Source organism: Culex quinquefasciatus, chromosome 2, assembly GCF_015732765.1.
Source record: "Culex quinquefasciatus strain JHB chromosome 2, VPISU_Cqui_1.0_pri_paternal, whole genome shotgun sequence".
Lineage (NCBI taxonomy): Eukaryota > Metazoa > Arthropoda > Insecta > Diptera > Culicidae > Culex > Culex quinquefasciatus.
Window position 1 is genome coordinate 208,669,538 of NC_051862.1, and position 14,751 is coordinate 208,684,288.

The 14,751-nt window shown below is 36.6% G+C and overlaps 2 protein-coding genes across 6 annotated transcripts; one reads left to right on the forward strand and one right to left on the reverse strand.

Moving 5' to 3' along the window:
- Positions 1-3,744: 3,744 nt before the first annotated feature.
- On the reverse strand, positions 3,745-6,550 carry LOC6041785 (polypeptide N-acetylgalactosaminyltransferase 3). Of its 2 annotated transcripts, XM_038256577.1 has the most exons (4): positions 6,314-6,550; positions 5,067-6,254; positions 4,911-5,012; positions 3,745-4,854 (listed from the first exon to the last, which is right to left on the reverse strand). In XM_038256577.1, exons 2-4 carry the CDS (start codon positions 6,225-6,227, stop codon positions 4,129-4,131), a joined length of 1,989 nt encoding a protein of 662 aa, XP_038112505.1. In that variant the 5' UTR covers positions 6,228-6,254; positions 6,314-6,550; the 3' UTR covers positions 3,745-4,128. The 2 variants fall into 2 exon arrangements, with proteins under 2 accessions (XP_038112505.1, XP_038112504.1); XM_038256576.1 differs by having other exon boundaries at positions 5,067-6,550.
- Positions 6,551-6,949: 399 nt separating this feature from the next.
- LOC119767596 lies at positions 6,950-9,978 on the forward strand. 4 transcript variants are annotated; one of them, XM_038256518.1, is made up of 2 exons: positions 6,950-7,092; positions 7,152-9,978. In XM_038256518.1, exon 2 carries the CDS (start codon positions 7,565-7,567, stop codon positions 9,914-9,916), a length of 2,352 nt encoding a protein of 783 aa, XP_038112446.1. In that variant the 5' UTR covers positions 6,950-7,092; positions 7,152-7,564; the 3' UTR covers positions 9,917-9,978. The 4 variants fall into 4 exon arrangements, with proteins under 4 accessions (XP_038112446.1, XP_038112445.1, XP_038112448.1 ...); XM_038256517.1 differs by having other exon boundaries at positions 6,957-7,096; XM_038256520.1 differs by having other exon boundaries at positions 6,959-7,096; positions 7,157-9,978.
- The last annotated feature ends 4,773 nt before the right edge of the window (positions 9,979-14,751 follow it).

The window sequence follows — 14,751 nt, forward strand, 5'->3', positions numbered from 1 at the left end:
TTCGTTTGTCCAGATATCCATTTTTAAGATCCATATAGTAACTCACCAAGCCTCCCAACTCCTACCAATACTTCTCACAGACACAAAAAAATAAAAACGAAAACCGCTGGTTACACCACGTTACTGTAGATTACCAACTTAGTCCTCGTAAGCCACCGTCAACGCGGCCGCCTCCCTCTAGTTAGTTTCGTAGGCTCTGTTCTCGTGTTTTTTCCCTCCTCCCAGATTTATTGTAAATTGATGACGTTAGCGTTTAGACGATACATACAAAATACTCGTTTTGCCATATGATCTTTGTTCTCTAGCTGTAGCTTAAAGTGTAGACAAATTACATTGTTTTTTCTGGGTTCAATAGTGACAAAAAGAAAGAAATGAACAAAAAACACAAACGACACACAAATGTATGAAATGAGAAAACTGTTCAACCAAAGCCAAATACGCGATATTCGTACTAAAATTAAATGCAGTTGTGTATGTGTATGTAAAGTATTACTTTTTAAACAAAAGAAACGAAAGCAATCACGTTTTGTAGAGCAAAAATAAAGTTTGACTAGTGTTGACAAGTATTTGTTAAAGTTTATCATTGGTTAGTTAATTAGGTTCGATTTTTATGATGTCTTTGTTAACTCACTTTTACCTAACTAGTTTAATGCATCCGATTTTTTTACTCTCAAATATAGTCCCTAGACAAGCAGAGCACATCACAAAATCAAGCACGGCTATAATGAATCAATTTTAAATAAAGAAATAAATGTGAAAACTTTGTGATCTGAACGAAAGTATTGTTATAATTCTGAGCTTTTAATGTTAAACGAAAAGGTCAACAAACCAGGCTACACCACAAAACAGATACAATTCACAGAAAATGTGTTCCTTACAGCGACGAATGAGCACCGGTTACAAGCGAGAAGATTTAGTTACCATTTAACAATAGAACGTAGAGATGAACTATTTTACGCAGCGAGAAAAAGAGATCAAACAGAAAAGAGAGTGCAGAAAGCGAAAAAACAAACAAACAATTTACCATTTACACTAAAAGCACCTAACCCTAGAAAAGAAGAAAAAAAAGTCGACCCTATTCCGTCCTAGTTTCTTACACCTAAGTTAATCGAGTCGTTTACTTTTCACACATACTCCATACAAATCATTTCCTCGTCCATTTTCCAACTCCACTCACTGAAATCTCTCTCACACACAAACACACACATTGTTTAATTGTTACATTAGTTAGAATCGATGTCGTCGCACACGCAAATCCTTAGTCTAAATTTGAAATCACATTGTGCGATGTACGTGTACAGTAAGAAACAAAAAGAAAAGCACTCAAACAAACTCACACAAAATATGAAACAAAAAACGCGCGATGACCGATGTCGAGCGACTTATTTGTACCTTTTGTAATGAATAAAGTGATTAATTAAACTCAAATCATTTGGTTTTGTACTTTTTCTTTATTATGATGACAATTTTCCTTATGAAATAAGAAACGCCTCTCACTAATCTTGTTTCAACAGATTTTGAAAGTGAAACATTAAAAGGTTTTCTTATCAAACGAACTGTAATTTTTAAATGTTTCTTTAGAAACTCACTTGAAAACGAACCGATTTGATTCTGATTTTGGATGTGCAGTGTCATCCCATATTTGGAAATACGATTTTTTAAAGATATAAAAAAATACTAAATACATTTTATTTTAATTCAATAATTTTTAATGTACAATTTTGGCAGCTGTCCATTCAAAAATGATGAGTAGATATTTTTAAATCTGTTTCTTTTGATAGGAGTATTCTGATCGATTTTGTTATTTTGGCAAAGTATATGTATCAATGAGAACTAGGTATTTAGAAAAAAATATGAAAAAGGATTTCTGTTGTCGGATTTAAAAAAGCTTTTTTTTAAAAAAAAAAAAAACAATTTCCTAAATACTTCAAATGCAGATTTAGGAAATTGTTTAATTTTCTTTTTGCTTGCCGAAATGCCGCAACTTTTGAGTACAGAGAAACATTTTGTCGTTAGGCTTTGTTTCTATAAAATGTATTTTTTCTGAAAAAATAATCGTACCCAAAAAATACTTCAGCTGATGATGTAAAATTGAATTTCGTAATAAAAAAAACACACAATTATTCTATCATCAAACACATCATTTTCAAGTTATATCCATTTGATGTAATTTTTTACAAAAGCTTGAATCAATGAGTAAACATGCTTTTTTTCAAAAAGCAGAAAGAATTTTCTATGATTTTCGATGTTGAACTTTTAAAAAACAAAAAATTATAAAATTAAGTTTAACTAAGGGTCATCAAATTGAACTTGATTTTTCAAAGAATTCAAGCTCAGCAACCATACGTCAAATTTTATTTTTTAAATGGAATCATTTTGTATTTTTTAATTCGGCTGAAACTTTTTTGGTGCTTTCGGTATGCCCAAAGAAGCCATTTTGCATCATTAGTTTGTCCATTTAATTTTCCATACAAATTTGGCAGCTGTCCATACAAAAATGATAGGTGAAAATTCAAAAATCTGTATCTTTTGAAGGAATTTTTTGATCGATTTGGTGTCTTCGGCAAAATTGTAGGTATGGATATGGACTACACTGAAAAAAATGATACACGGTAAAAAAAAATTTGGTGCTTTTTAATTTCACTTTTTGTCACTAAAACTTGATTTGCAAAAAACACTATTTTTAATTTTTTAATTTTTTTATATGTTTAGAAGACATAAAATGCCAACTTTTCGGAAATTTCCAGAATGGGCAAAAAAGTGCACTGTTTTCAAGTTATAACAATTTTTAGGTAACTTTTTTGAAAATAGCCGCAGTTTTTATTTTTTTTGAATTAGTGCCCATGTTTGCCCACCTTTGAAAAAAATATTTTTGAAAAGCTGAGAAAATTCTCTATATTTTGCTTTATTGAACTTTTGTTGATACGACCCATAGTTGCTGAGATGTTGCCATGCAAAGGTTAAAAAACAGGAAAATTGTTGTTTTTTGAGTCTCACCCAAACAACTTACCATTTTCTAATGTCGATATCTCAGCAATTAATGCTCCGATTTACAATGTTAAAATATGTAACATTCGGGAAATTTTCCGATCTTTTCGAAAAAAATATTTTCAAAAATTTAAAATCTAGACACCAAAAAATTTTCAGCCGGATTAAAAAATACAAAAATTAAAATTAAAGAAAAAAGACCGATTCCGTAGAGAACTGCTCTAATGCTTAATCTTTCTAAAAAAAATCGAAAAAACTGCTTGAAAAAGTTGCACTAGAAGTTCGATTATCCAAAGTTTAACAAAAAACTTTTTTTTTTCTTGTTCTTGTTTTTAACTTTAAATTCTAGTTCTTTCACCCCATTTAAGTCAAATTTGAATAGTTGATTGCCTATTAAATAACATTATGCATGTTTTTCAATATTTCGTCACCGTCATTTGGCCACCATCTTGAATTTAAAAATTCTAAATTATTTTAGCGTAGTTTGGGATCATACTTAAGTTCGACAATCAAAAATAGTCAACGAAAAAAACGTGTTTTTTTCTTTATTCGATTATCCGAAGATAAATTTTTCTGAGGCCTTCGGATCATCGAGTCTGGACTGTAGTTTACATGCTTTTACATGCTTTAGAATCAAACTGCATCATCATCTAAAAAAATTCGCAATAAATTTGCTCCAGTTCACTAAAACGATAGGTAGCAGATAAAGTTTAGCCAATACTTTGAATTTCTCAAAGAGGAAGGAAAAATCAAATGTTTAAATTGAGCAAGCTAGTCTTATTTGTTTATTGATTTATTTATTTTTCATTTCACCGACCTCGAATGCATTAATATCACAGATTACAACTTAACGGTACATGAAATGAAAATTAAGTACACAAATTATGCTTTGTAAAGAGTTTCAGTTAACATTTTGTGCACATTTTGTTCTTGTGGTGATTAAGTCTTCTTACTGTTAAGAAAATATCAAGTCTGTTTAGTAATAACCGTCGGAATGGCATAATATCTTACGTAATGCGTAACTCAGATCCATCGTAATGAAATGCTTCGATTTTCGAACGAACTCGGGGTGCTCTCTGCGATGCGTTAACTAGTGCTTGAAGGGAGGAGGTTAGCAAAAGAAAGAAACCCGGTCCCAGCTCACTTCCACGCCACCGGAAAGAGCATCCACTTTTGCAGCTCGTTCCGCACGTCGCACGGCTGCAGAAACACCTCGAACTTGTCCTCGGAGTCGTCGCCCCGTACCGGGACCATGCCCCGCTCGAGGCAGTCCTCGGTGTTGAGGTTCTTCAGGTGGTACGTGTCCGTCTCGTAGACCCAGCGCTGGGCCCGCTTGTTGCTGCCGCAGGTGACCATTTTGGTTTTCTTGGCACCCTCGATCAGCGCCTCACCTTCGACGGTCGTTTTGCGGTACGAGTCGAGGCAGACGCCCTCGTCGGTCATGATGCGACCGTAGTCGTCGATTACGAACTGCTCGTCGAGTTGGTTGATCAGCAGGGAGCACTTCCGGAGGAAGGACTGGCCGAAGGGTTGCGTGATGAGAGAGTTTGTTTTGGGCTTTTGGAGGCAGTACGAACTGTGCTTGGCGGCCTTCATGGAGTCGCCGATCTTCTTGACGTTTTCGGTGAGGTATTTGATGAGGAACTTCCACTTGAGCTCCGGGTTGAGATTCTTGACGATCAGGTTGATCTTCTTCATGAGGGTGATGTACTCCTGGTGGTCGAAGGTGCTGAGGTCGATCGGTTGGATGCGGCCGAAGAATTTGTTGGCGGCGGGGAAAAAGTTCTGGGGCCACACCTTACGCAGGTACCAGTCGAAGGACTTGCAGTTGAGCTGCTTCTTGAGCGCGACGCGGGATGAGACGTTCTACAGAAGAAAGTTCTGTTAGACTAATCGCTCTTGAAGGATGTTAAAGTTCTTACCAAACTTTTGAATTCTTCTGTGCCCTTGTTGAACTTGAAGAAGAATTTCGACCAGTCATCCATCCACACTAGAGCAACTCTCGCCAGGTTTTCATTTAGAATCTAGAAATTGTACTTGTTATGCTAAGTTCTTTATCATCAAATAAGTTAACTTACCCCACTGACCCCGCCCGGGAACGTGTACGGCGAGCTCTTCCTGAACAGATGTCCCACGTGGGAACATGGCGCGATCTCGATCTCCCCGCCACATTGCCAAATCCGGAACGACATCTCCAGGTTGTCCCCGCCCCAGATCTTCAACCTCTCGTCGTAGCTCCCCACGTCGAAGAAGTACTTCCGGTCGATCGTGAACAACCCTCCGGCCATCGCAGGCGTATGAAACGGCAGCGTCGTGTCCTTGCGACGTTCCGCCAGCTCTTCATCGCTCAGAGTGTACCACCGGAAGTGCATCTGCCAGTTGAACGCTCCCCAGTGGAACTCGAAGCTCTTGATGTACGAGAAGTTGTCGTCGGAGATGATGTCGATCACGGGACAGACTACCTTTTTGGGATTTTCCTTGATTCGTGCTAGGAGCGGCTCCAACCAGCCCGGGGAGCACTCACAGTGGGCGTCCAGGAAGGTCAGCGTGTCTCCGGTGGCCACTCGGGCTCCCATGAGACGTGCCGCGACGAGACCTTCCCGTTTGTTCAGTCTTAGAATGCTGACTACGAGGGGCAGCTTTTGGACGTAGTTCTCCAGATCGTTTTTCAAGAATCTCCTATCGCTGGCGTCATCAACTAGCAGAATCTCTTTGATTAGATGTTTCGGGGATCGGATGATGACACTCCACACGGTCCGCAGCAGCACGGACCATGCTTCGTTGTGGAAGACGATTATAATTGACGTTGTTGGCAGCTTGGTAGGGTATTCTTTGCTCACGCACTTCGGCTTGCGAACATCCGGAAGCGTTCGATTCAATGCGATCCGATCGCTTGCCAGTAGATTGTATCGATTGATCTGGAATAGCTGCTGCATCTGCAGCAGGTCCTTTGCTTGCACCACCACCGGATCGCCATTCTCGCCCACGCCCGGAACCGGTGCAAAGTTGTTGGTGTTCAGGAAGTTCTTGGAAACGTTCCCAACCGAACCCACGCCCACGTAGTGTCCGACGATCTGCGGTATCCGGGGACGATCCTGAAACTTACTGCTCCTAACATTGCGCTGGTAGTTGATAAACTTCTCCACCGAGTACTTGGAGATCAGGTAGAACAGATACACCGACAGGGCGAACGAAATCAGGATGTAGATGTAGAAAATTTTGACCCGCAGTCGAAACATGTTCGAAATTACACACTCGCTTAAAATCTAGGGGGAAATCTGATATAAACCAAGCATTTAATTGCTCCGCTTTTATTGACTTTCACCTGCTGCTACTTGGCACTGAAATTTGGCCCCCGAAATTGGCCCCAATTCGAACTGAAACTGGTTCAACCGTTAACGGCCGCGCTAAAATTCTACGCGGTTTTGTACGATTTTCACGCGGTTTTACGAATACATCGTGCGACTGAAGAATTACTTTAGTTTTAGAATACTGCGGTGATTGCTTTTTTGTCCTCTATCGCGTGAAAATTATTGTTGACATTCTGAACTAAACTACCCACGAGCTGTCACTTGCGAACTGAACTCTCTCGCTCTCGGTGATAGCGAAGAACGCGGTCGAGAGAGCTGAGAGAGAGCATGCAGCGATAAACAAAATTCACTGGAAGCGTGAGTGAAGCCGGCGTCGTACCCGTCACTGAAAATGACACAACTCGGTGTTTGAATGAACGTGGCGGTATACCTTTAGGCGCATGATTTTGAAGTTGATGATTTCATTATTTTATGGAAATTACTGAAACTCAAATATTTAAAAATCAATCTAAATTGAATACCTTCTGCATCGTAAAGAGAAAAAGTCAAGATTATAACGTTAAAGGTTTGAACCATTCTACAATGAGTTCATGGACGATTCTGGTCTGACAGCGATCGGATGAACTCTCTCTACCTAAGTCACTGCATGAACTTGAAGTCATGCTGGACATTTAACTAGACAGCTTGAACCTGCTCGTTCTTAATAATCGAGTTGCATTTAAATATTGTAAGACGCACTCAAGTGTTTTTCAGTAGAGATAGCAGAGTTGTAGAGTGTTTGATTGACAAAATTGTAGGTAGGTAGAGGCACTTGCAAGGATCATTTGAATAAAAACTAATTTTAATCATCAGTTCAGTCGCAAAATGGATCCAGTTGACAACAATATTGAAGATGGAGATCCTCCAGGTCGTGAGTTGGCACCACAATCGACCATTTCTCCACAAGAGGAAGCGGGTGCCATTAGACCGGTTGAAGTACCGCCAGAAGTAGTACCAGCAGTAGTGCTGGAAGATCCTGCAGCACTAACGACTTGAGCAGATCAATCTCCGGCAAGCGACCAACTCAAAGGGTAAAACCGAACATTGCTTCCGCCACAAACCAACATCCAGCAGAGACAGAACCGCCGAAGCAGCCGCGGCCGAAAAAGTCCAAGGAGCTGTTCAGCGCATGTGGGACGCAGTGGATCCGACGCGAATATCCGACGGCGACGACGCGTAGAAAGATCGATCACCTGGGCCTGTCGGCTCGCTTCCGGTACGTCAGCATGGACGTCAAGCTGCACGACGAAGGATGCATCATGGCGATGGACGGAAACTTTGTGGCGCAGGTTCGGGTTGATGATCCGGAGCTGCTGGATGGCATTGGGAGCTTTGAAGATGCCAAGGAGGTGCTTTTGGAGCAAATGAGGATCGTCAAAGTTATGAGGGATGACCTGCGGGAGAAGCGGGATGGGATGCGGGCAAAGCTGATTCCTGTGATAGGGGAAGCTTTGAAGGAATCAGCCTTCGAGTGGGAGCACGCAAGAAACTGTGTGAAGCTGATGAAGCTGAGGAAAGATTTGATGGCAAGTGATCGCTTGTGCTATCGCAGGCTGTGTAGAGAAATAAGTACTGATCGCGCCTTTCCGGAAGATTTGCGAAAATACACTAGGAGACTGTTGAAAATTGAGGAGACTTTTTTAAAGCGATCAATTTGGCTGGATCGATTTGGGATAGAATCAACACAGTCGTCGTCTGAAAATCTTAGTGAAGATTTGAATAAGGTTTTGAGGAACGGATTTATTAATCATAGAAAAGAATTGATCCTACTAGCTCCTGAATACTTGAAAACAATTTTAGAAGAGGCAAATCAAAATCAAATTATTTTGATCAATTATGGTGACATTTTAAGGTTTCAGGATTTGTTCTGCAATCTAGACCAAACAATTTTCAAGAATCCTATCGAACATTTCACACAGAATTGGATAGATTCAATCCACGAAAGTCATTCGATCGAGCGTCCTAATCTAACAAATTCAATATTTTTCCTTCTATGCCAAAGTCTTGGAGAGTTGATTGGTGAAATAAGTGCCAGAAGTGAAAACACTTGCAATGAGTTGCTATTCTGTGACTCTTTTGGTTGGAAATCAGCTGATTCAATCAAATGGAAATATCAAAATAGTCTAACAACTTGCCTAGAGCGCGAGTACCGCTATATCTTTAAACTACTGGATCATTATAATTTCGCCAATCGAAACACAAACCCGTTTCGTTACTATCCATTGGTGCTCAACAGGTTCAGTAAATCTGCCCACATAAATGAAACAAAAAAGCTGATAAGGTATCATTCCACACACAAGAATCCCTTTGACTTTCCCGACGAAATTTACATTTGGTACAGCATGGTGGACGTCGTGTTGTCCGAAATGTCTGTGGCGCAAACCCGACCCTGGGGTAAGTTTGACCGATTTGGCCCAATTTTCCGATATTACAAGGAAACGGTTCAAACCACAACTATTTATGAAGTGAATGAAATACGCAAGATCACTCATGCTTTTGTTCGTTACATCGTTCTAAACGATCAAGTTAGTAACCAACCACTGAGCAATTTGCAAAACGAACTGACAAAAGAGTTGTTCAACATTAACACTGACTTGGAAAGATGGTTAACAAGCAGAAATACAATGTTTTGCTTCTGGGTTGAAGGTCTGGCAATGCTTCAGAAAATTAGCCACTTGCCAGGATTTATGTCATTATTTGAACAATTTCTTGAATTAGACTCTATCGTATGTAACATGCCGTTGACCAAATGTGAATTAGTTGATTTATATAGTGAAATCAATATCTTTGTCAAGGGAATAGTTGATTTGCAGTTGGAATGGTGCAAAAATGAGCCAAACAGTGAAAATATCTACTGCGAAATAGTGAACAATTCATGTAAATCCATCCATCAAAATATATTTTTGCCTCAAAAAGAATACTGGAAAATTATATTAAAGCACTATGAGTTAAAGTCAATCAAAAAAACTTCAAGCATAGTACAACAACTGCTTCTACTAGATCGGTGGCCATCGTCTGGGGAAGCCCTGACAAATTTAGACCAACTTGCGTCAGCAACACTCCTTCTGAAGATTGTTAACAGGACAATAAAAAAGCTTCCAAAAACTGAAGACATCACAACGTTTGATGTTTTCTACATGAAACTTATAGAACCGCTTTCCAGGGCGGTCGGAAATGCCACTTCAGTCCACAGCTTTCTGGTTCGAATCGAAGAAATCGAAAACAATTTCCCAAAGACTCCAAGCAAACAAGAGCCTTTACCATTGAGCGCAGGAGAATCTGTTGGAATAATTTTCTGGGCAATGTTAAAAATGTTTTTGAGTCTTTTAAAAATTTTTGAACGATGTTTTATGCATTTTGTTTTAATGGGAGTCGATGGGATTTTGTTTCTGTTAACAATTTTGATGCTCTTTGTGCTAGGAGCTCTCGTTCAGTATGATTCAAAAACTTATGTTTGTAACAGCAATGATAATCGTTATTGGAAACTGATTTTAACATTTTTCGGGTATTGTTCAATGGAAACTGAGAAGGAAACGAATCCGGAAACAAAATGGTTCAATGGAAGATTCTGGGTTTGACCTATAGAAGTACTATGATCGGATTATCTTATACGTTATACATAATAAAACGTATTTTCAAATCAATGCCTTTCAATCAAGTAATTCACATCCTCGAAACTCAATTACAGAAAAAAAATATTGTATATTTATAGAATGACTATAAATCTAGAAAAGAAACAGAAAATCAAAATAATAAATTGCGAAATTATGCCAAATCAGGTTTTATAACGTCAAAGTTTGAGACTGTCGGACCAAATTTAAATTTCAATGAGACTGTAACAGGAAAAATTTGGAATATCATTGTTTTTGATTCTTAATCAACGTTACCACTGTATTAAATAAATATCAATCTTTTGATGCCCATGTGCTCTCTTGTACTAAGCTTGCTGCGATTCCTATTTAGATAGAACAAGAGAGCACACCGACATCGATTTGTTAATGTTAATGTTTATAGTGTTGTTGAATTTAAAAAGAAACATTTTTTTAAATAAAGGGTGATAAAGTATATTATGTTCGCAGAAATTTTTTTTTTTGAAGAACTTCTCGAAAAAAGAATATTTCAAAAACTTTCAACAAATGATCGAAATGGTTTTGTATTTCTAAGTCAACTGTCATTTTACCTGTTTAAAAAAAATCGGATATTTTAGGACCCTCTAAAGCATTTTAACGACAGGCTGTTGAACATTGTATCACTCTAAAAGTAGCTTTGCATAGTTACAAAATACGTTCTGAATGAAAAAGGTTTATAGTGTTGTTGAATTTAAAAAGAAACATTTTTTTAAATAAAGGGTGATAAAGTATATTATGTTCGCAGAAATTTTTTTTTTTTGAAGAACTTCTCGAAAAAAGAATATTTCAAAAACTTTCAACAAATGATCGAAATGGTTTTGTATTTCTAAGTCAACTGTCATTTTACCTGTTTAAAAAAAATCGGATATTTTAGGACCCTCTAAAGCATTTTAACGACAGGCTGTTGAACATTGTATCACTCTAAAAGTAGCTTTGCATAGTTACAAAATACGTTCTGAATGAAAAAGGCCCTTTCTTGATTCATAATGTTTCGAAAAATACAATAAATTTGCCCATAAAATGCCTTCTGATTTTTTACTCATGAGTATCCAAGAGATGGTTTTTTTGCTCAAACTCAATCCAGTTCAAGGATTCATTTTTGTGGTTAACTTTACGCAGTTGGCCTGGCCTTTTAGAAAAAGAATTGAATTGAATTGAACACGATTGATGTGTTTTGTATGAAAATTGTCCACGAGGGAGGGAGGTCTGAAATTTCAAAAAAATGTCCACGTGGTTTATGGACGGTCCTCAATGCCATTAGTTGATTCTAATTCCACAAAACCGCCATAACGACGTAAACGTCACTGGATATAAAATTGAATGAAGTTTTTAAAAAAAAAAATGTTTTTTTTTTATAACAGGGTTTGTTTTTGTGTTAATTATATCTAAAGGATATTTTTTCTACGCAGTAAAAAATGTGTAAATTTGGAAGGTGTTATTTTGGAAGGTTGAATATTAACTCTTTTATGATGTGAGTTCACCTCAATTTAGACATTACACCAGAAAAGTGGTAAAATTAAATTTTTTGGCAAGTGTACCATACCGATTTTTAGAATAAAATAAACAAATTGTTGCAACAACACAGTTTGTTGGAAAATAAATACATAAGCTTGCATCAAAACAAAAATAACAAAAAAATATTTAAAAAAAATGCATCACAAAATATGATGATTTTCTAAATAATGTTAATTTTCCGAAACAAAAACATTCAAATTATTTGTAAGAAATTACGATTTTTTTTTTAAAACGAATGAAACGTTCTAAACATATTATCACCTAAACTCCCAAGCTTCCATATAATTTCCCCCTTTTCTCGGGCTTGAGAGTTTAGGTGTTATAATCTAAGTTTCCCAGTGATAACTATTCAACTGTTAGCAAATAAACATTATTTTTCAAGCATTATTCCTTTTTCCCCAACGGGATGTTCGTCTTGCCACACCTAGTAGTAGAATGTGCTGAAAAACAATAATTTAAAAATGGGTTTTTTTCATGGTAGAAAACCGTTTTTTAAACTCGTTTTGACAAAGTCTTTGTTAAGACCTGAATTAATATTATTTTAAAAAATCCGACTGATTTTTTTTACGTTTTTTCCTGGTTTTTACAAGCATTTCCTCTACACGAAAAAAATATGATTTTTGAATATTGTTTTTGAAAACAAAAAAAATATTTTTACAATTATCCGATTTTTAATGTTAAATTCTTTATAGATTTCCTATTTAACAAATTTTACAATAGTTTGATTTTTGATGAAGAAACAAAATATTGCAAATGGGTGACACTGCGAAAATGTTTCACAAAATAAGTACTTCAACAGACTGAGTTTTCCTTCTGGGGCAAAAACTACCTTTTTATATATTTTTTAAAGTTACAAATAAAACAAGTCCTACACATTGTTAAAGACCTGTTTTTAGTAATTTGTTGGTTTATTGGATATGACAACTTATAAGTTTACACTGTTTATCAGGTCAAGGAAATTTAGAAAAGTTACAAAGGATTCAAAATAAAAGGTGACAAAATAGGCGATCAAACTTGGGGTGATGTTTACATTATATCCTTAAGAGAGCAAATCGGTTTGATATTTGAAATTGATTTATTTTATCGTAAAATGGACATTTGCAAAACATCATTCCATTTTAAGGTAAGAAATAAAGAGCTTAATTAATAAAAAAAATATTTTTGTGATGGCCGATTTAACCAGTTCATTATTTGATTTAAAATTAGGAAATTTCACAATCAACCAAAACCTAATTATTTAATTGAGAAGGTAAGTTATTCAGGTAAACTAATGTTTTTAAAAGTGACTTCTACCATAAAAGCAAAACTCTGTTTCAAAAATTTAAATGGGTAATTCTCCGCCAACTCACACAGCAGTTGCCCTGACCCCTCTTCGATTTGCGTGAAACTTTGTCCTAAGGGGTAACTTTTGTCCCTGATCACGAATCCGAGGTCCGTTTTTTGATATCTCGTGACGGAGGGGCGGTACGACCCCTTCCATTTTTGAACATGCGAAAAAAGAGCTGTTTTTCAATAATTTGCAGCTTGAAACGGTGATGAGATAGAAATTTGGTGTCAAAGGGACTTTTATGTAAAATTAGACGCCCGATTTGATGGCGTACTCAGAATTCCGAAAAAACGTATTTTTCATCGAAAAAAACACTAAAAAAGTTTTAAAAATTCTCCCATTTTCCGTTACTCGACTGTGAAAAATGTTGGAACATGTCATTTTATTGGAAATGTAATGTACTTTTCGAATTTACATTAACCCAGAAGGGTCATTTTTTCATTTAGAACAAAATTTTTCATTTTAAAATTTCGTGTTTTTTCTAACTTTGCAGGGTTATTTTTTAGAGTGTAACAATGTTGTACAAAGTTGTAGAGCAGACAATTACAAAAATTTTGATATACAGACATAAGGGGTTTGCTTATAAACATCACGAGTTATCGCGATTTTACGAAAAAAAAGTTTTGAAAAAGTTGTTCGTCATCGATCATGGCCGTTTATGGTCACCCGCGACAGACACGGACGACGAAACAAAGAGAAACGCAAAAAGTAACTTTTTCAAAACTTTTTTTCGGAAAATCGCGATAACTTGTGATGTTTATAAGCAAACCCCTTATGTCTATATATCTCTGCTCTACAACTTTGTAGAACATTGCACAAAAAAATGAAAAATTTTGTTCTAAATGAAAAATGACCCTTCTGGGACAATGTAGATTCGAAAAGTAGATTAAATTTCCCATAAAATGACATGTTCCAAATTTTACAGTCGAGTAACGGAAAATGGGAGAATTTTTAGAACCTTTTAGTGTTTTTTCACGTTTTTTCGGAATTTGAGTACGCCATCAAATCGGGCGTCCATAAAAGTCCCTTTGACACCAAATTTCTATCTCATCACCGTTTCAGGCTGCAAATTATTGAAAAACACCTATTTTCGCATGTTCAAAAATGGAAGTCGCCGCCCTCCGTCACGAGATATCAAAAACGGACCTCGATAAAGTTACCCCTTAGGACAAAGTTTCACGCAAATCGAAGAGGGGTCGGGGCAACTTTTCCCGATTTCGTGTGAGTTGGTAGAGAATTACCCAAATTGGATTGATTTTCAAAATAAGCAATCTAACATCACTTTCGCGTTTTTAATCCGGATCTCAAAATTTTTAAATGAAAATGGCAACTTAGCAAAAGATTCTAAAAGTCAATCGATAATACTTTTTATTTCTTACCTCCAAAAGATCAGTTTTCATTACAAAAATCTTAAAATAGTTTTCACTCCCCCTTCGATTGGCATGAAACTTTGTCTTAAGGGGTAACTTTTGCCCTGATCATTTTTTGACATCTCATGACGGGGACGATTTATTCAATAATTTTTAATATGGTGTCAAAGAGACTTTTATGTAAAAATATTTTCAAAAATTATGCCATTTTTCGTTACTTGACTGTACATTTTTGTAGAATATGTCATTTTATAGGAAATTCAATGTACTTTTCGAATCTATTTATTCTATTCGAAGTTATTTATTCGACATTTTCTGACTTAGGTTCTTGAAAATTTTGCGAAAAATAAAAAGCTTTGAGATAATTCAATAAATTTGCAAGAAGAATAATTTCAAATTAATTTAAATTTTCACATAAATGATCCTGTCTTATTTTAAATCCGAAAATTGAAAAAAATAAAGGCCGAATTGAAAAAAAAACTACGTACTTTATGAACAACCCCCCAGTCAGTTTCTCAACCAGATGCTGTTCTAACCCACCCCACCACCGAGAGGACCCCGCGTCGTTCGTG

Bases quoted from the DNA above. Each gene is read 5' to 3' on its own strand.
- LOC119767596 (XM_038256518.1), top strand. From the start codon at position 7,565: ATGGACGTCAAGCTGCACGACGAAGGATGCATCATGGCGATGGACGGA.
- LOC6041785 (XM_038256577.1), bottom strand. From the start codon at position 6,227: ATGTTTCGACTGCGGGTCAAAATTTTCTACATCTACATCCTGATTTCG. The intron at 5,013-5,066 runs GTAAGTTAACTT...TACAATTTCTAG, and splicing joins TCCCGGGCGGGGTCAGTGGG to ATTCTAAATGAAAACCTGGC. The intron at 4,855-4,910 runs GTAAGAACTTTA...TTTCTTCTGTAG, and splicing joins CAGAAGAATTCAAAAGTTTG to AACGTCTCATCCCGCGTCGC.